The 19,764-nt window shown below is 41.8% G+C and overlaps 1 protein-coding gene across 7 annotated transcripts in view; it reads right to left on the reverse strand.

Moving 5' to 3' along the window:
- Positions 1 to 19,764, reverse strand: part of LOC131444765 (doublecortin domain-containing protein 2C) — a 303,607-nt gene that overhangs the window by 282,105 nt on the left and 1,738 nt on the right. For all 7 annotated transcript variants that reach the window (XM_058615394.1, XM_058615393.1, XM_058615391.1 and 4 more), the window contains exons 4-9: positions 19,585 to 19,716; positions 19,160 to 19,309; positions 18,572 to 18,620; positions 14,835 to 14,967; positions 12,395 to 12,495; positions 11,789 to 11,917 (exon numbers count right to left, since the gene is read on the reverse strand). In XM_058615394.1, coding sequence (XP_058471377.1) covers positions 11,789 to 11,917; positions 12,395 to 12,495; positions 14,835 to 14,967; positions 18,572 to 18,620; positions 19,160 to 19,309; positions 19,585 to 19,716 — 694 coding nt within the window. The remainder of the gene's footprint in view (positions 1 to 11,788; positions 11,918 to 12,394; positions 12,496 to 14,834; positions 14,968 to 18,571; positions 18,621 to 19,159; positions 19,310 to 19,584; positions 19,717 to 19,764) is intronic.

Consider the following 19,764-nt stretch of genomic DNA (forward strand, 5'->3'; position numbering starts at 1 on the left):
CAGTGACCCAAGAGCACGCTCGCAGCTTCTTCATTAGGCAGGATGAAATAGAGCTTGCAGCACATGCAACTTCTGAGGTCCTGTCCTGTCCTGTCCTGTCCTGTCCACACGCCAGACGAGCAGGACACCTCCACACACCCATGCACACCGACACGATATCCTCATCATTCTACAATGAGGCAAAGACAAACACCGTGCTTTATAATCAATTATGACTCTCAGCTTTGGGGCAGCACATTCATTACATATGATAGGAGCAGCGAAGGCACAATATTGCAATTGCATTGCCGAGATTGAAATGAAAGAAAGTGTATGGTTAGAGGGGAGACAAAGACGACAATTTTTTGCGCAGCGGAACATCCCTGACTGGATTTACATATGTGCCTACGAAAAGCCCACGCCGCATATGATTTCACTGATGTAATTTATGTGTGTCCAGTGATTTATCATCCTTGGATCACCGTGCAGAAATCGAGCACAGATCTCCTAAAGAGGCCTGTGCATGCCGCCGGTAAATGATAGCTGTTGTAAAACTTTATCATGGCAATGAAATGGAATGAATCAATCGAAAAAGGCACAGGTTACCGCCATTGCAAAGTGATGCCCAGTCTGAGGTAGTTAATAGCTAGGGGGGGTCACAAAGATTGAACATGAGCAGCATATACATGAAGCAGCACTACTTTTTTTTTTTTTTTTTTTTGGTTTAAAACCAGTTAGATCACTGATCTACTGAAACTGAATACATGAATATAAAATTGCAGAGACGACCAGTAAAAATCAACACTAGATAAGTTGCTGCTAACATACATTAATGAAATGTGACACTATAGGTACAACACAAGGAAAAAGAGCTTTGCCAAGTGTGGTAGTAAGTGCAAAACCCTGGGACATCATGGGATATCTTCTATTTATGCACTGACGTGATCTTTGACAAGGTTTAAAAGATTTCAAAAATCAAAAAATTTCCCCCGAGCAGCTAACATGGCATTAAATCCATATGAGAATCTTTGGCAAGATTCATGTTAGTTAGAGTTGATGAATTGTGACTATTCACACAAGATATCGTTCCAGTGAATCTACCAATTTAACGTCTTTGTAATATCTTGTACTTAACTTATTACCGAAATACGACCACAGGACAAATGCCTGACAGCAGAGGTGGAATTACAAGTAAGTAACTTTTGCTTTGCCACAAGCTACTTTTTACTTTAATTTAAGTACATTTTTAGACCAGTATTTTTACTTGTACTTAAATAAAATGTTTTCAAAATAGTGGTACTTCAGTACAGCATTTCAGTGCTCTTTCCATCTCTGCCTTACAGTAGCATTCACAGACTGAAAGGAATTAAGAACATGCCTGGTTATATGTTACTGAAGAAAGGATTCCCCTTTTTAAGTATATTTTTTGGGTTTTATTAATGCCTTTAATGGATTGTATAGTGAAGAGAGACAGGAAATGGGGAGGCAGAGATGTGGAATGACATGCAGGAAAGGACTGACTGCTGCAGGATTTGAACCAGGGCCACCTGCAGTGAGGACTGTAATCTCAACATAGGGCGGGAGCTCTACCAGGTGAGCTAACGCTGCCTCAAAAAGGTTCCCCATTTAGTGTCCTCAAATTTAACGAAAAAGAAGGTTAAACTCTGGAGCAATCTTTGAAATGTGATCTTGAATCTGGTAAGTTACAGTTTATTCAGTCTAAACCTCAACAACGCAGAAGATCAAACCGCTGAAATAGTACTAAATACTGTCGTCTTGACTGAAATTGATCTGCTTTTAAGCCTTTTTTTGGGCAAGAGATTACAAATGGTAACGTCATTGTATGTCACGCCGTCGGACCAATCAGCAGCAGATCCAGCTTTAGGGAACCTTAACCGCAACCCTAACACTAAAAACAAATGTCCCTTTAAGTTAAGATGGGTTTTTCTTATACTTTTAGAAAATGTTTTACCCTAGACGGGCAAAGAACTATGTAAGGTAACTTCATTGATATTTTTTTCACAAGTCACAAAAGTAAAAAGGTGCCCTGCAAGGACACTCTAGGGTTGAAATTTTGAATTTCCATGTATTCAATTGGCTACCCTTGTAATAAGAAATTTAACAAAAATAAATATTTACCGTTAATATCCTTAATCAAAAACCCCATGTGTGTATTTGGCACAAAGTCTGCTGGAGTCTGCTCCCTTTTAAAAAAAGGGATGTGAGCACCCATGCAGTCAGCTGCACAGCCTCTGTTTGCTGCACAGTGTAGGACTACAGTCCTTTCCCCAGGCAACAGTCCGTCAGACCAGACAAGCAGGCCGGGTGTTAAAGTGTGAGCTGGGTACAACAGAGCAACAACAGGGCCATCTGCCCTGGGAGTGCACACATCCATCTTACTAAGGACAACCAGTCTGGGCAAAAGATAAAGAAAAACAACAGGGGGAAAGAAAGAGAGAGAGTCTGTGAGCGATGCAAAATGAGGCAGTAATAAAAATAAAAAGATAAATCTATAAATGGAAAGCAAATGTGTACATACATCTGTGTATGTGACGGAGGAAGGCAGCAAAGGAGCAAATGCGAGAAGGTGAGAGTAGAGAGGATGGAATAGCTTGGTAGGACATCAGCCGCCTGGGAAAGCTAAGCAAATTACTGCATATCACTACAATCATTTACAGACTCACAAAAGTCTGAACTGGATAAACTCTGTGGCACTTAATGATAAGAGAGTCAAAGCGAGAGGCTCAATTGTGAAGGTAATGAAGAAGCCAGTTTTCCCTTTAAAGCTCAACATGGCCAACGACGACAGATAAAAGCCCACTATAACACCACAAACCCTGCGAGAATAACAACACTGAATTATGCAATCGTCAATGTAATATTCATAATCCATTCATGCATCGGCAAAACAAAATGTTACCCGACTTTATTTTATTTGGTATGACATCAGGGAGGTCAGCTTAGAGGACAGCAGTAAGTCTGGGCTCCTGTTGTCATGCCTGCTCCATAACGGTCTGGGAACGACTCCGAACACCGCAGTCAGCAATCTGGGGCGCAGTGATATCATGTGGCATTCTCCATTTGTTTTTATTTTTAGACCATTTTCTCATCACTGTATAATCAGTATATATGGTCCCACTGATACGGCGCTCACTTCCTCCCTCTCTTTCACTTCACATTACCTTATCACACTGAGAGCTTTTAGCCGTGTATCCAGCCATTAGCTTCAGACAGTGGGCAGTTACCAGGCTGGAACAAACAAAGAGAGACAGAGAGAGAGCGAGAGAGAAATAGAGGTGGGAAAGTGGCCTTCAGGTGGCTCTGGATGATGTCAATGGAGGAAAAAGGTTTTTCATAACTACACCCGTCCATCTTGAGTATGGGGAGGACTGTTGGTGTTATGTTACACCAAAAAACAGAGAAGACAACGCTTTAAACATTAGATATAATAACAGAAACGGAGAAAGAACGTCCGTTTAATGTTCGTGCCATTTCTGTGTGCATAATTAAAGTATATTTTCTTTGGGCTTTTAAAACCTTTAATTTATAGTACAGTGCAGAGAGAGGCAGAGAGGGGGAATGATGTGCAGAAAAGGACCGTCCGATGCAGGATTCGAACCAGGGCCGCCTGTAACGAGGAGTGTAACTTCAACATGGGGCAGCTCTACCAAGTGAGCTAAACGCCAGTGTGTGTGCATATTTAGCGACTTTACAGACCCCCGGCGACAACTACAAAGGCAAGAGTCCAAAATACTTTCCAAATGTTCACCATAAAGTGTTTGTTTTCAATTTACCTGGGAAATAGTTTAAAAAGACATCTCATTCCAATCAGATGCGACATTAAAACCGGTTACTGGTATGGATCAATTATTTTATTTTGTCCAATCCATCATTTATAATCACTGCAATTACACCACGGCGAGAGAACAGATTTAATGTGCCCCCATTATTTCCATCCATCACACTGAAAACAGCTGCCCACCGAGGTGTCTGAGCTGGTCAGAGTGCCTGCCACGTGAAATGACTGACAGGATATTGACAGATGGCCACGCACCTGCCCACCAAACAAGTAGTGGATACGCCGAGGTGATCCTCACATCAACGCCGATCAATTATTCACATATTTGTGCTGCCTTGAGAAAAGCAACTCCACTGCTTTTCACAAGTGCCAGACCGACATGCAATTTTCACGAGGGGGAATGGAGGCGGTCCAGCGATTGCCCCCACGGTTGAGCCCATATACAGTTGCGGTGAACTACTTCTCACACGGTCGCAGCGTGACGCAGGACTCCATTCAAGTGGGTCAACGATTCTTATTGTCTGTAATACTGCCATTAGCTGTGTGCTGGTTCTATATTTGAAGTAACACGCAGAGAAGCCTGTTTTATTCATTTTCAAATACTGTAGCTTTTGATACAAAGCCGGGGTCAGGACTTGGACTTTTCTGCATGCTAAGCACACTTCAACCGACTACATAACTACAGAGGGATGTTTTTGTGTGTGGGCGCCTCAGTTAAAGTACATTTTAGAGGAAGAAGTGGCAGCAGCAACTTAGTATTGTAGTTATGCAAACAGCTGTATTTAGTGTCTTTGGCATTTCTGGAGGGAGAACTAGTTTATTATTCCTTGTTTAGTCAGCCTCTCTGGACTTTCTCCTTGAAGTGACTCGTATGCATAACGCAGTATTACACTGAGCTTAATGAGTTTTTTTCTTTAGCACATACCATCACACATACTCTCCATCATGCTACACAGAAATATAAAAGCTGTGCCCCGAGGTCAACAGCAAACGTCCTCATACCATCACTGCGCCCTTGTGTTTGCCACGCTGAGAGGCAATGATTCATATATTTTTTTTTTTTTCCCCATCCACTCCAACCATCCATCCACTCATTAAGTTATTAGTTGATTTCAGTGGATTTAATCAGCATAGTAATTCCTCTCCACGGGAAGATAAGTCTCTCCTAAGAGCGGTTTCAATGTCCACCAATGCCAAACTGATTAGTCGCAAGCCCCTGAAAATAATTCATCAGAAAACTGCAAAAAAATAATTTATCAAAAGTGGTTCTCTCAAAAATCTGCCCAGGACCTTTGCTTCTTAATAATTAAACTCCGCAATTAGGCATCTTACCATGCGCTCAGTGTGAGGCTCCATGTAATATTCATAACCATACATAATTATGCAATAGAGTCGCTGAAATAAGAGGCTATATATTCACGCTGGGGCTGTCAAGAGGGAAGACATTTTTATTTTGGTTTATAACACTGTTTTATCTCGTACATGAGCAGCTGGTGGTTCGGGGGAGAACGTCTGGTCCAGAGCAGAGTCTGACACTAGTGTATTCTGTGGCTATGGTTGTTAAAGAAAAGAGAAAGCAAGGAAAGAGAAAGGATGAGTGATTCTCTCGCCATGGGAACGAATGCTATCAAAGTCTCCCCACTGGACACAACAAAGACGTACCTAAGTGGCATCATACACATTGACTCAACACAAGATACACAACACAAGATACAGGGAGAGAAGAAAAAAAGAGGCATCAAGTTAAAATGGAATAGGGTGTCGTCTCAGGATGCATTGTATAATAAATTATACATAATGCCCGTCCCAGTATAAGCAACAGCGGCAGTCCGCAGTGGACGCACAGTGGCTTTCATCTTGGGGATGTAGTTCAAAAGCTCTGAGCGATGCACAGAACAAACTGGCAATCAAAGCTAATGTGTAACTGGACAGTGGTGCACTTCACAGAGCCCGAGTGCGGCTAAGATCACACGCCGTAGCGTCTCTCTCACATCACAATGAGTGATTTTCAACACGCCGTCTCTGGAACTTGTTATTTTTCAGCATGTAAATGTAAAACAAAAAAGAAGAGTCTTTGCTGTTGGGAGCCACTGTCTTTTGAAGGCATGTATGTGTTGAATGAGAAGTAAAGTGTACATTTTATTCCAGTTTTACTGTGGTTTACAAAGACTGTGATTCTCCCCCAGCAAAGCATGAATAAGAACTTTACAAGGAATGAATGAATGAGAAGGAAGAAATTGCATGAGAAGCACTGTCGTTGGTTTTAATTATACGTTTGATGTCAATGTAATCAAGCATCTGTAAGTTACTTAAACTTTATAATCAAAAAGTCGGTGTATTTTTCCGTCCCCGCCACATGCTACGCTACAAAACAATGACCTTTTCAGAATATGACACAGTTTTACTGTCGATATAATACGGATGTGATTAACATAAATAAGAGTTAACGTCAAATAGGCGTAAAGGTCGTCACTCAGGACTAGTCTCGGGTGTGCGAGGTGATTTACAACAACTTAATTTGACTGTGTGGAGAAATTTATCTGTGACAGAGCGAGCTCTGCGGCTCTCTGCATGTCGCGCGCACATACAGGCGGCAATATGCCATGACTGCACACATCTTACATCTACCCAATCAGTCAAGATGCTTTACAACTTCTGTCAGAGGCCCTAACAGTTCCCATAAATTACAAGGCCATTGTACACGGTGCCAATAACTTTTGAAGGAGAATCTCAGCCAAACTGAACCCGGTAGTATCTTCTGTTTTTACACACGGAAGTCAAGATGAACTACCTGGTAAAGTGCAGCACATTAAGGAGGACTGTAAGTACTTTGCTGGTAGATTTGCTTTTAGGAAAAGGTCAACAATTTTCCACTGAAAAATACCTTTCAAGGAGAGAAAGTGGTGCAGATATTGACATTTTGATGCAACACCGGTCATTTTTGTTTAGCTCCTTTTCCACCTATGGTCCCAGCTTGCCTCGGCACGGCACAGGGTGGTTTTCCCCTACAAAATAGGCGTAAGGGTGGTCACACAGTATTTTTATCACCTGTATTTGTATTTTTATCGCCAGCATTTTATTTGTTTTTGTTTTTTTTAATCATGTACTGTAAGGTGACCTTGAGTGCTTTGAAAGGCGCCCTTAAATTAAATGCATTATTATTACAAAATAGAACCTATTCAACGCGGAGTCATCACTGCATGAAACTACCACAACACACACAAACGAGTGACTAGTGACTTGTAAAGCAGTTGTTTTCAGTGTAACTGAATCATTAGAATCAGTTAATTAAAAAAAGACTTGTTCAGTATTTCCTCCATGACCAGAGCACAGACTCCGTCTGACACAGTCACTGGACTGAAATACAGAGGCAGGGTTTGTGATGCAGATTCCTCTGTTAAATATTGAGATTTTAGACATTTCCCCGTAACTGTTGGTGATTAACCCACATTTTTAGGATTATTACTTTTTTACTGATCTACAGTTCGGCATTGTTCAGCTTAATTCTTGTGTCAGACGTCTCTTCCTGTGACCAATTAGTGGCCGGCAGTCTGGCGAAGTCACGCATAGTATCGCCTTAGCTTGCTTGGAACCTCGCCAGAGCAGGTACTAAAAAACATACCAGGTACCAGGTACTATCACTAGTGGAAAACCAAAATAACCGAGGTGAGTGGGTAGAAACACTCTCGATGCAAACACTCAACAATTCTCTCTCATCCTGCACTTCCCTTCTCTATGGCTGAAGACTCTGGTGATGCTTCACATCTTGTGTCATGTGCAGATCCACACTGACAGCGAGGGAATATGAGGCATGAATGATGCTGAACCATTCATAAACAACAATATATACATGGTAGGGACGAAAAAAAATGAGTACGTCAGTCTGGAGTCTGCGAGGAATAACGTGCTGTAATATTTTTGAATGCCCCCCCCCTGCAATGTCCATTGATATTCAGCAGGGAAATCAAAGCCAGTACTAGAGGGGACAAGGCTGGATCGAAAACTCCAACACTACAAATACGAGGATAACTAAGGACACTAGGTAAAAATCATGCATGCATGTAGAAGAGAAATATTTGATCTGAACTGCCGTCTGTTTGATTATGTCTAAATGTGCACGCACATGGATGTGTATTTATCTGGTTTTTTTACGAAAGCATGGGTGGCATGCGCGCGAGGTGGGGAGCCTGCTCAGATCAGGATGCAGCGATTTTCCCGGTGTCACACTGACCGAGAGAACCTCAGACTGAAGGGCAAACGGTGATAACCACCTGCAGAGATTCACATCCTGTTCCATTAGTCACCTTTGGAATTTTCCACAAGGGACAATTGAGGATGATGGGAGACCACTGAATGGGCCTCACTACCAAAGCCTATGTTTTGTCGGCAATTAGAGTGAAATTGCCTGAACCAACTGAGAGGCACATTCCCCAACAAAGGAGATATCATGTTTACATCAATGATTTGGTTTGTGTTTTAACGCCGCTTTATTTCTTAGCTTCCTTCCCCGACAATAAAGTGTGTACAGCGCCCACACTTTGTATTCTTTCAGATGTGTTCTTCTCTAGATCTAACAAATAAAAGCCAGACCATGCAAGTCCTCTTAAAATAAGAAGCCATGGAGGGGGGAAAAATAAGTATTTTCATGGTCACAAAGAACAGGCTGAGAGGTTCAAAATTACAAGGACATGGGGTATAAAATAAAAAAAGAGTGGTGAATAATCCCAGGCTCCCAGCGTTGCACACCTTGATGTGCAGGTGCCTTTAATACCAGAATAAGTCATCTGAGATTGGAGAGGCAAAAAAACCCACTCAACCAGATGGTCTCCATAAAGTATGGCATAAAGCCCTCCCAGATGTTGAGAGGTGGTTACGGATCTGGTGACATGCAATGTGAGGGAGGAACTGGTAATGCAGAGTGTATTAGTGGTCTCTTTATGAGTGCATTAGGTGCTGCGGAGGGGAATGCGGGGGCCGCCGCTGCTGCCAGTGAGCTACTACCGGGCTTTATGCTTTGATGAACCTACCCTTGAAAAACCGGGACATCCATGACCATAATCTGCTGAGCCTGAAAGACACCTCCCTCTCTTTAACATCCTGGAAATCATAAATCAGTTTCTCATATCATCATCTAGTCATATTCAATGCATATGAAGCTCTAATCAGTAAATCTGTCAGGTTTCCATCCTTTTGGTGATATATCAGATTCGTAATACTCCCCTACATGTGCAGTAAATCTCTGACAAAGCTTGTGTTTTATAAAATTCAAAAACAGGGCTGCATGAAGCGCAGCACTTGACTTAAAAGCAGACAGAGAGACAGACAGACAGAGAGAGAGAGGAGTAGCAGCTCAGTTGAGGATGTCTCTGTACTGAAAGCTTCACTGCATTCCAAAGTGTCATCTCTCTCAACTAAACGGTGGCCCAGAGAGGAAGCCAGAATAAATTTCCCCAGTTCATTGTCCCCGCTGAGGACTAGCAGAACATCTCAGTCTGATTAATGGCTGCATACTGTCTAATGAACAGTAATTGAATGGTATAATGCAGCAGGTCCTTAAAAGCCCAGAGGAATGGTCCTCCTCTGACGGGCTCGCTGGAAAAGCAAGGCGGTGACATTGTCTAGAGTTGATTATAGTTGACCTTGCATGGGGTGAATAAGGCCCACAAAATGGCTTACCTAAACGTTGGGGAATAGGAGCATGGAAAAGCGGCTGAAAGGCAAATGAAATGGACTGGTATTGGTAAAGGCAAGAATGGATCAATCCCACGGTCAATAGTGATTCGATTCTTTATCACAAAATTCTTAAGAAGAGGAAGACAATTGATCAAACATCCCCAGTCCTATTGGCATTTCTAACAATATTAATTAAGAAAAATGCTTAGCTGACTGGTTGATAAATCAGCCAATATTGTTAAATCAAAACAAATGATAGTTGTAAACATGACACGACGCCAGTGAGCGCAAACCTACCCTTGTACACATTACCTCAAAGTGTATGACATCCACAACATAGACAGAGACCCCGCCCCGCCCCCATCGCCCATGAAATCAATCAGCTCTTTAACAAAGTGCACTCTAAAAGAAAAGCCAACCTTCAGAAAGCCCAACAAAAGTCAGTCAAGTGATTATAAGGAAAAGCTTTGATAAATGTGCAGCAGAATCCAACTCTACCATGCTGTGTGCTCACTTCCACAGAGATATCCTGCCTTCACTCCCAGTGGACATCTCCACTTGGCAGAGATGCTGAATCTCGTTATTCTTTATTTGGCCTGGACCACACAGGTCAATATCGCACACGCACAACTGCCTCCGCCGGTGTGCTGTCTGCAAATGTATTCACTATTTAAATTCAATGCAATAAATCATTTAAAGCTTTGGCTGAAAATGTAATCATGTAATTGAATTTGGTCATCAATAGCGACTGTATACATGCACATATATGAAGCACGCGGGGCAGTTCACATGCACATATGAGCGCCGGAGTGGGAGGAAATCTGTTGGAACTCGGCTCAAAGTATGAGTCATAGCCGCGCAGTTATCCCTCATTATTATTCACAGCCCTCTAAATGATGAGGTTGCCGACAACGAGACAGCGACAGTCTGTTTGGCCTCAAAGTATAAAAAAAAAAAAAAAAGAGTATACATGAATGATGGTGGGACTTAAAGTAAGGATGTCTCACCTTCAGCATCGTTTCCAGTCTGATAAGTTACAGCTTATATCAAAATACTGAAAAAACACAGAGAAAGCAAACAACAGGGTGGAAAGAATTGCAGTAAAAGGGGAGATTTATGTTAAGTTGAGGTGTCCTGACGAGTTGTACGTTTTTAAAAGATGACATATTTTACTTTTGACACTGTGATGAGTCCAACTGAGGATGTGTTCAATTGAGAGCACACAACAACAATAAAAACTACCTTCTCTTGATGTCACTCAAACGCTGACAAATCAAAAAAAAAAAGGCACACGGCAAGATTATTACAAAAAGTAGCCATCTCTGTATACTGTAGGGATCATTATTATTAATTTCCATTATGTAACGGTCGTAGAGCGAGATCCATAGCCAATCTGAATCAGCAACATGCGTGTATGACTAAAAGCGATAAGTAATGAATTAAGCTATTGATGGGGTCTTTAGCCAGGGTCATAACTGGCCCCCAGAAGTCAATAATTATCCCGATAAGAATATCTTTATTGCAAAAGTGCATACGGCAGCAAAAATCACCACTACACCAAAACATTCCCCTACGGTGCAATTGCCACTGCTTGAAATTATAGTTTTCATTAAAACAAAATGTTCAAGGTTATTGATTGCTTAAATAAGACTCAATATCTTCTCATTTTAGAGCCGAATGAAATTGCCTGGAAAAGTAATATCACCCCAACTATTGCGCGCATTCATCACAGTTACACTGCTTCATATCGCTGTCCCTCGGGGATTATTAGAGCAAAATAAGTGTATTTAAATGAGTGCAATTTCTAGGAACCACAGATCCATGAAAGAACATATGTATGCACAGCTCAGCCCTACTTCACTTGAGAACATGCACAACAACTCAGACAGGGGGCAGATGTCAAATACAACCACAGTTATGGAGCTCAATTGATCTTGAACACAAACTTCTGGGTATTTTTTTTTTTTTTTTTTTTTTTAAGCTCGGTGCTTTGACACATACTGTGTTCTTTGGCTAGAGGCTATAAGCTTTAAAAAAAATCCCTGCAACATAAAGTTGTACCTGAGGCTCAGGTGTCTTTAATCCAGCACCAGTACTTTTCACCGACTCTCCTCGCCCCGAAGACGAGCGCATAATACACAAAAAAGAGAACCATGGAGAGAGCAAAACAAGACGGATGAAAGCGGATTTCCCGGAATCAGGTCTGTGTGATGCTCGTGTAATTACGGAGACGGTGATTACCATAATTTTAGGCTGTCATTTTTTTTTATCCAAAAGTTTAAATGACCTAAAATGTGACGTACTAACTCCATAAAACTTTATAATGAGGGTACTCACATCTTTCCTGGAACCTGCAGACAGAGACCTCTGCAAACACAAGGCGTCTGAATCATGGAGACGGGCTTTGCAAGGATTCGTGGAACAACTCCCAGCTTCATTCTCCTCCTCGACTGTCTTGGCCTTAACCTGCCGGAAAAAAAACAAAACAAGATCCCCTTGGCTTACACAGACTGTACTGCTGTATTGATTTTGCTTAATATTTATATATTTATGAAGCATACTCTACTGAGCATTCATAAATCGCACTCTTTGCAGACAACTATTTTTATAAACTTACTGGGATTATAGAGATGGAAGGAATAACGGGAAATAACTGTAGTGAAATCAACAGTTTGAGGCTGGAAAATGTAGAAAAGGACGAGCTTAATCAAGTCAATAAGCTTGATCATTGATCGGACAACACCGGTGTCAACATTAATGCTGCACTTCTGTCTACAAAGACGTGCAAGTTGTAAAATTGTGAGAACTTAAAGAGTTGGTAGCATTCTTTTAAATTAAATGGAATCAGCAAATGGCCCAGTGTTGACTGTGGTGACTGTGTGCCAAATTAAAGTTGTTAAAAGAGTTGCACAGGCTGCGGTTTCGCACAGGCTTGTGTTTTACCTGATCAATTGGCAGGTCCACCTTGAGCTGGAGGTCCTCCTTCACCTCCACTGCTCCCGCCATCTCGTTCCTTTTGTTTCGTGCATTGAACACACTGCCCCCTGAGAAGAGTGATTAATCACAATTACCTCATCTGCTGCTGCCAGTCGCCATCTCGTCGTTCTCCTGCACTCTCATTCTCTCGCGTTTCTGTGCCTCCATCCCTCACTGACCCTCAACCCCCCCGTTCCAACTTCAGAAGTGATCAGTGCTGCCGTTTATTTACGTGGAATGGTCCCACGGACAAGTCACAGAAAAGCCACAGCTGCCACTCCACAAATATGTCCGGGCCAGCGTGAACTTTCACTCCAGGGTTAGTTGTTGACAGTGACAGGTTGCTCTTGGGGGGAACAGTGTACATGGCAATGCCTCTTGTCTCCTGCTGCTGTTGTTGGACCTGATACATGCTGGATTGTGAGTAATGAAACACACTATTGAGCCTGAATCTCCTTCAATAGCCCCAAGTGTGTTTCATTTAAAGAGCAAATAACCAAGCATGTAGATTAATCAGAAAAAGATAAAAAGGAACAATGCACAGGGAAGCGTAGCTCAAAGAGAAAATTACCCAGCTGCAAAACATGTACACTTCAGTCAGGCATTACTTTCAGTTCTACTGAAAAAAGACAAAACAATTAAAAGAATCTCCTGCCAAAGACTTGAATCCTGTACCTGTGCAGAGAAACTCCACACTGACCGGTCTACAAACAACATTATCTTGACGTGGGCCCAACTGGTTTCTCACTGTGGCAATTATCCACTTTATTCTACCACATAATATCATGTTATTTGTGGCACAGAATGAGCCACTGTACAAACATACCGTGAAATAAAACCTCCTGAATAACTAAACAGAAGGAAGTGAAGACACTCCATTAACGACAAACCGGAGGATACCTTTTAGATAAAATTTGCAAACACATACTGTAAATATAAAAGGAGAACTTTGGCACTTTTATGATAATCTGTCAGCGATATTTGTGATTAATAACTCATTACCATTTTGATTCTCGCATTAGGGGGAAACTGGAGCAATTTGTTCCCCCCTCAGAGTGAGCGGAGCTTTCTGGATTTATATTCATCAAAATAGCCTGATTGAATTCATCTATGATTTAAGCCCCCTTGACGTCGTTTGAAGTCTTGTTCTGTTTAATCTTCAGTGAAAAGAGGCATGTCTCTGTTGAAGAACACGGAGCTGTGTTCTGTTTGGACGTAAAAGTACAGGTTGATAATTCAAGGGAAGCTCTGACACGTACAAAATGATTTTGCCTCTATGTTCCCAACACGTACGAGGTTCGTATCATGAGCACAGAGGAACATACCCTCCATGTTCTACACATGCACTTCACCAGAGGTGGTAAGTCATGAATTACATTTACTCACGTTACTGAGATTGAGTAGGTTTTTTTGTGTACTTAAAATTTGTAATTTTAGTTGTACTGAAGTGTGTTTTTTAGAAAGTTTAAATCACATCCATTACTGAGTAAAAAAAATGTTGTTACTGAATTATAAAAAAATCATGCACCGGACACATTGGGAGTGAATGATGGGGACAGGTGAACGACGACAGGTGAGGACTAGAGCTCCAACTAACGATTATTTTTGTAAATCGTTTTATCTGTCGATCCTTTTCTCGATTAATCGAGTAACCGCTTGATCCATAAAATGTCAGAAAACGTTAAAAAAAACGTCGATCAAACCTGAAAATGATGATGTTCTCCAACCTCTCGTTTTGTCCACAAATGATTTCTTTGTTTTATGGATCAAAGAAATTTAAAGAAATATAATAAAATATCCACATTTAAGAAACTGAAACAATCAGAAACCTTGTTTTAATAATGAAAAAAAATTTCAAACTGATTAATCGATTATCAACATAGTTGAAGATTCATTTTCATTTATTAATTGTTTCAGCTCTAGTGAGGACAGGTAAATGACGAGGACAGGTGAATTGGCGTTAAGGTCCGAGTGAGTGAGAAAGTTGAAGCATTTGTGACCTTTGACCCATGTTGCCTGAAACGTATTACATATTTACATACATTGTAATGGTTTGCCTTTAATTAAAAACAATTAATGTGAGATTTCTATCCCCTTGAGGGAGAACCCAAACCTTGTTAAAAATGTAACTAAGTAACTTTTACTTTGAATACATTTTAAACAAGCTACTTTTTTACTTTAACTTGAGTACATTTTTAGACCAGTACTTTTACTTGTACTTAAGAGTAGAATATTTCAGTACTCTTCCCACCTCTGCACTTCAACCCCACACATGAACATATCACATATAAATTTGTTCACCAGCCAACAGGTTTCAGCATGTTGGCACACTAAAGGAGGAGGTGATGGAGTGGAAATCTTACTGTGGGGCAGGAGAGAGATATTTCTATAGAATTGCTCTGCTTACCCCATGTTGAGAAGAGAACTGTGTCTCTGGACACCTGCCTCTGTTGTTTGGTGCTCTCTGGCTTTGCCGTGTATTTCTTCATCTGGCCCCTGGCTGTGTGCTCAAGGTCCACACCAAAGCCTGTGTGTGGAAACTACGCACAGACAGACAGACAGACAGACAGAAGAGGAGAGGAGAGAAAACGAGGGGCACAAATTGAGGCATTTTTCCACCGATTCCTTTCCAATTCATCATTGACGTTTTTGTTTGTTGTTTCCATAAAGACGAGGAGAAAAAAAAAAGACAAAACACAGTGAGGCGAAACTTGTTTCTCCTCTTTTCAACGCTTTTTTTTTTACATTTTCCATTGACCTCAATTTTTCATGAGCTGATATGCTTTGTAGCTCCCCCATGACTCCTACTGTATTGAATTAATCTGGTTCCAATACATCCCGTGCACAACCTATCAATCACAAGGGAGCGTGGCAAACTAATCATTTATTGATGCGATGGGGCAGCCATGAATTTCTAACTGCATTTGTCTTATTTATCAAGCCAGATCAAACAATGAAAATCAAAACAAGCTTAAAGGGAAAGGGAGGGAGTCGTAGGGAATAAGTTATTCCTCGGCAGTAGACGGCAGAGGGTTATTGATGGAGAGGGGAGAAGGAAAAAAAACAGACATGGGACTTAGTTGCATTGTGGGAGAGTGGAGGAGTGAGAGAGGGAAAAGAGTGGAAGAGAGAGAGAGAGAGCAAGCAGTCGGGAGAGTTCAGAATGATGTTCAGACAGCAAGGTACACATCTGAATTAATGCTTCCACAAAAGGCAATTTTCTTCTCCTCATTCCCTCTGTAGGTAGCAAGCTGAGGTATGTCTCCCTTACAGAGAATGAGAGACGCAGATACAAAGAGCAGGTGAGAGTAGACTTAATGTTTCTTTTCAGCTACAGTGCTCTTTACTTCTGCTGCCTGCCTGGCTGGATCCCTGGGCTGGCTCAGGGGATAGTGTAGTGATCTCAGGCTTCCACCAGAACTCACTTCTGGCAATGGTGTTTGCAAGCTCACTAACATGGCGTCTGGGGAATAGCTGCATTGTTTCATCACTTGTTTGTGTTGGGGTTTTTTTAATGCAGAGGCAGCATCTGTTGATATTCGTTTGAATTTCTACAGTCGGTTTGTGGGCCGCGGCAGAAAAATAAAACGCCAACAGAGAAGAGTGAAGTTGGCCTGATGTATTCAGCGAGGCTAAGTTGAAACAGAGTTCACACGCCAGTGCTGTGGTGTCCACATTCATGTTAGATCAAAGACAGAAGAGCAGCGGTGCTGTCGCCGTGGCGAGCCGTTAATTCGCTTTCATACACTCAAATCATCCGTGACAGATGAGAAACCACTTCATACTCAAGTTTAGACTCCAAATACAATCTGGGCGGACAAAAATTAACAGATTGTTTTCCATTGTTTACAGCCCATTGAGTAGATATACATATATATACACAGTATATATATCACTCTGGGAGGAGAATGCAGAGGACAAGGGGTGCTGCGGTGCCAGGAGAGTACAGTACAAGCAGCAGCACAAGTGGAAACACGGCAGTGGAAAAGCTGAGGTCATATCCCCCCTCTCATTCTGCATTATATATCTACAGTACCACGTCTTGTGGGAGCAGACAACTTTGTGTATCAGGAGGCCCCAGAGAGAGACAGACAGAGAGAAAGTGCTAGAGTTTGTGTGAAGGAGGCTCAGGGGGACCAGGCAGCAAGCAATCCAGCAAGCCCTCTCAAGTGGCAGGGAATAGGAGTCAACAAGAGGACAGTGTGATATGATAGCCGAGGGGAAATAGTGGGTCCCAACCAACTGGACGGACCAGCCTCCAGCCATCCTGGCTGTGGTATCAGCAGGAGCCACTCCCATGGCCTGGTCCTCAGCGAGCAGACATGCTGGCAGCAGCAAGAGGGGTATACAGCACTTTTTTTTTTTTCCATTGGGCATTGCTACTTCCCCTAACCAGTGAGATCATCCGCATAAGCGGAGAAATTGGGCGCTGCAGCAAATCATTGCTGATGTCAGAGAGTGCAGCTATTAAAGGTTTAATCAGACTTCCTGCACTGTTTTCACAGGACGCCTCGTGTGAAGTACATTTGCAGCACAGTGGTGCTGCTCATTATGATTACTGTAATATGAAGGCACTGCTTTGATGCGCACCATTATTCTTTTGCCTCTCTGTCTCTTTGCATTCCTCTCCCCCCTATTAATCTTCTCTTTATGCTATGTCTACCTCAAACTTTCTACCTCATCATGACCGTGAAAGCCCAACTCAGCATATTATGCCGGCGTCCAATGGGAACGTGGGCTATGGGAAAGTTTCAGTGCTGCACTCTGCAGAGCCGTCAGTTTAGCCTTCAGTGGTTGCTCCGGACCAGATGTCCCATTCAGCGGTACAGAAACGCTCCGCTGCCAGTGCAGACAAGACACCACAGACATCATTCCCACAGAGCAAGGTTACATTTTACACAGCACATTTAAAAGGATATTTTTACGGGCATTTCAGACCAGACTGCTGTTGTTTTGTGAGGTCAAACTGAAATTAATGACAGACATGACCCTATAAATGTAGGTATAATCAGCAAAGCTAAACAAGTGCCAGATCAAGATAGCGTGTGCAATAATTGTCTCATGCAGCTCCCCCCCCCCCATCTGAAAGGTCCTTATTAATGGGTCAAATTGTGTTTACAAATTCATGAGGGATTGGACGAAGAGGCGAGGGGAGTGAAGGCAGCAGTAGCAGTAGCAGCAGCAGCATCATGTCTAGTGAATGACTAATATTACAATGAGCTGGTGAGTGCAAAAAAAAAAAAAGAAAAAAAAAAAAGAAGCTATAGCTCTGTCTCTGTCTCCACCTCATGGCACTGTGTGAAATGGCAAAGGCTACAGTTATGGTTCTGATTTCCTCATACATTTTTTAAGGACTGTACCCCCGGTTTACAGTGTGGATTTCATCTGTGGTGTTATGCAAGATACAATTTTAATAAGCTCAAAACCTCCTATGAATAGGAATCTAATAAATATTCAGCATTTTTCTAAATAGAATGCAGGTCTATGACACATACAACTGGAAACAAGGTTAGGGGGATTTTTCTCTGTCTGGAAAAAATTGTCATCTGCCACAGCGTTGTCATCTTTCATGGTTAGAAAAATCAGATGTCAGACAAATCTCTCACAGGGCACCCCCCCCCCCCCATCCCCATCTCTCACGCAACCTGCTGAGTGGGCAGGTTCTCATCCTCGATATGTGATGTGGTGTTCATCCCAGGCCCGCAGCAGAGCAATCCTCACATGGATTCAAAGCATTTCACCATGTATTTAATCACAATACAAATTGTCCCGGTTCTGGTTTGAATAAGAGATGTTTTTTTTTTTTTGTTTTTTCTTCAGTCGGTGAAGTCCCCTTGGTGCATATGATCTGTCTATGAGGCTCACTGCACTTGATCAAGTGGGCCGGCCCATCTCTGTGGGGATTACCCATCAAAGTGAAAAGCAACGGTAACTTAATGCCTCCTGCAGACAGTGATTGATGATAGCGCCGTTTCATAACGAATTACACCCCCACGACAAGCCGCACACGTGGGAAATGTTAATTGAAATGCTGTGTGTGCAAAGATACACTTTTCCCTCTGTGATACTACTGAGGTATTATGACAATAAAAGATGGCAAATTTAGGGGAAATATGTAACAAAGTATTATACAACTATACTTACCACATCCTTTGCATGTCTTTTCTTTCTAATTGGAGGCAGGACGTCTTGACTGCAGAGAGGAACAGGGGGAAAAACTGAATTAGTTTTCTTTTTCCTTTTAACCCTTTAACACCTCAGCCTCAAAATGTCCATCTGGACACATTTTTTTATTTTAACCATAAAAAGGCCAGAAAATGTCTTTTAAAAGTGTTTTTGCCCATTTTTCCAGAGTAGCTTTCAATATCTGGCAGTTATTTACAATTTTCTGCATGATAAAATAGTGTATGAACAAGTTAAGATGAAGTTGCATTTAGAAACACACTAAAAAACACCAATATTAAGTACACAACTCTCTCCTCTGGTGACAAAGATGATAATTTGCCAGCTTCCTGCAGCAGCACGAGTGAAATTACCTTAATAACCACATGTTGGCTTTGGCGTGCAACTTCTCAGCTTTCAGAAATTGCATGAATTTTTCCAATAGCACAAACCCTTTGCGTAATTGCGATAATGCAAAGTGCGCTAGTGCATGTGATTTGTGTAAATCGTATTTATATATATATAAAAACTTATTTAACTGAATAAAAACATTTAGGTTGCATACAGTACCTTTGAACGGTGTTGTCCCTGACTAAAACTCCAGAGGTGCAGTAGTCATACGGGAGAGCTTTGAACCTTTCTGCACCAACTGCAACATAGTGCTGGTTGTTCTCCAGCTCAGTGGAAGCACAGACAGGATGTCCATCTAACGTGTAAAGCCTGAGAAGGCAAAATATGTATGATTATACGTAATGTTTTAAATAAGAGCAAAAAGCATGATTTGATGTCACAAATATTGTTTAAGTGGTGAAATGTAACCTGTTACCGGGCAAAGAACTATATTTGGTAACTATCGCAGACATCCAAAACAGTTCCGAAGAGGATGACTTCCACTAATCATGTATTAATAAATGTGTCTTAATGAAAAAAAAGAAACATGCAATGCTTTGGAATCAGGACTTGAAAGAATGAATGCAAAAGATGCCACAGATCACCTGTGCACAGCACCAGTACGAAGACGCACCCTCTCAGTCACCATGGCTAAAACATTCTCCCATCTTGTGAGCGTGTACTTTGGGATCCGTATTCGAGCCGGAGGCACCAATATATGCCCATTGGTGAAGACGCTACGAAACACGACAATGTGTAAGACACAGAGTGAATTGTACATATAA

Source organism: Solea solea, chromosome 18 (assembly GCF_958295425.1).
Source record: "Solea solea chromosome 18, fSolSol10.1, whole genome shotgun sequence".
In the NCBI taxonomy this organism is placed as follows: Eukaryota; Metazoa; Chordata; class Actinopteri; order Pleuronectiformes; family Soleidae; genus Solea; species Solea solea.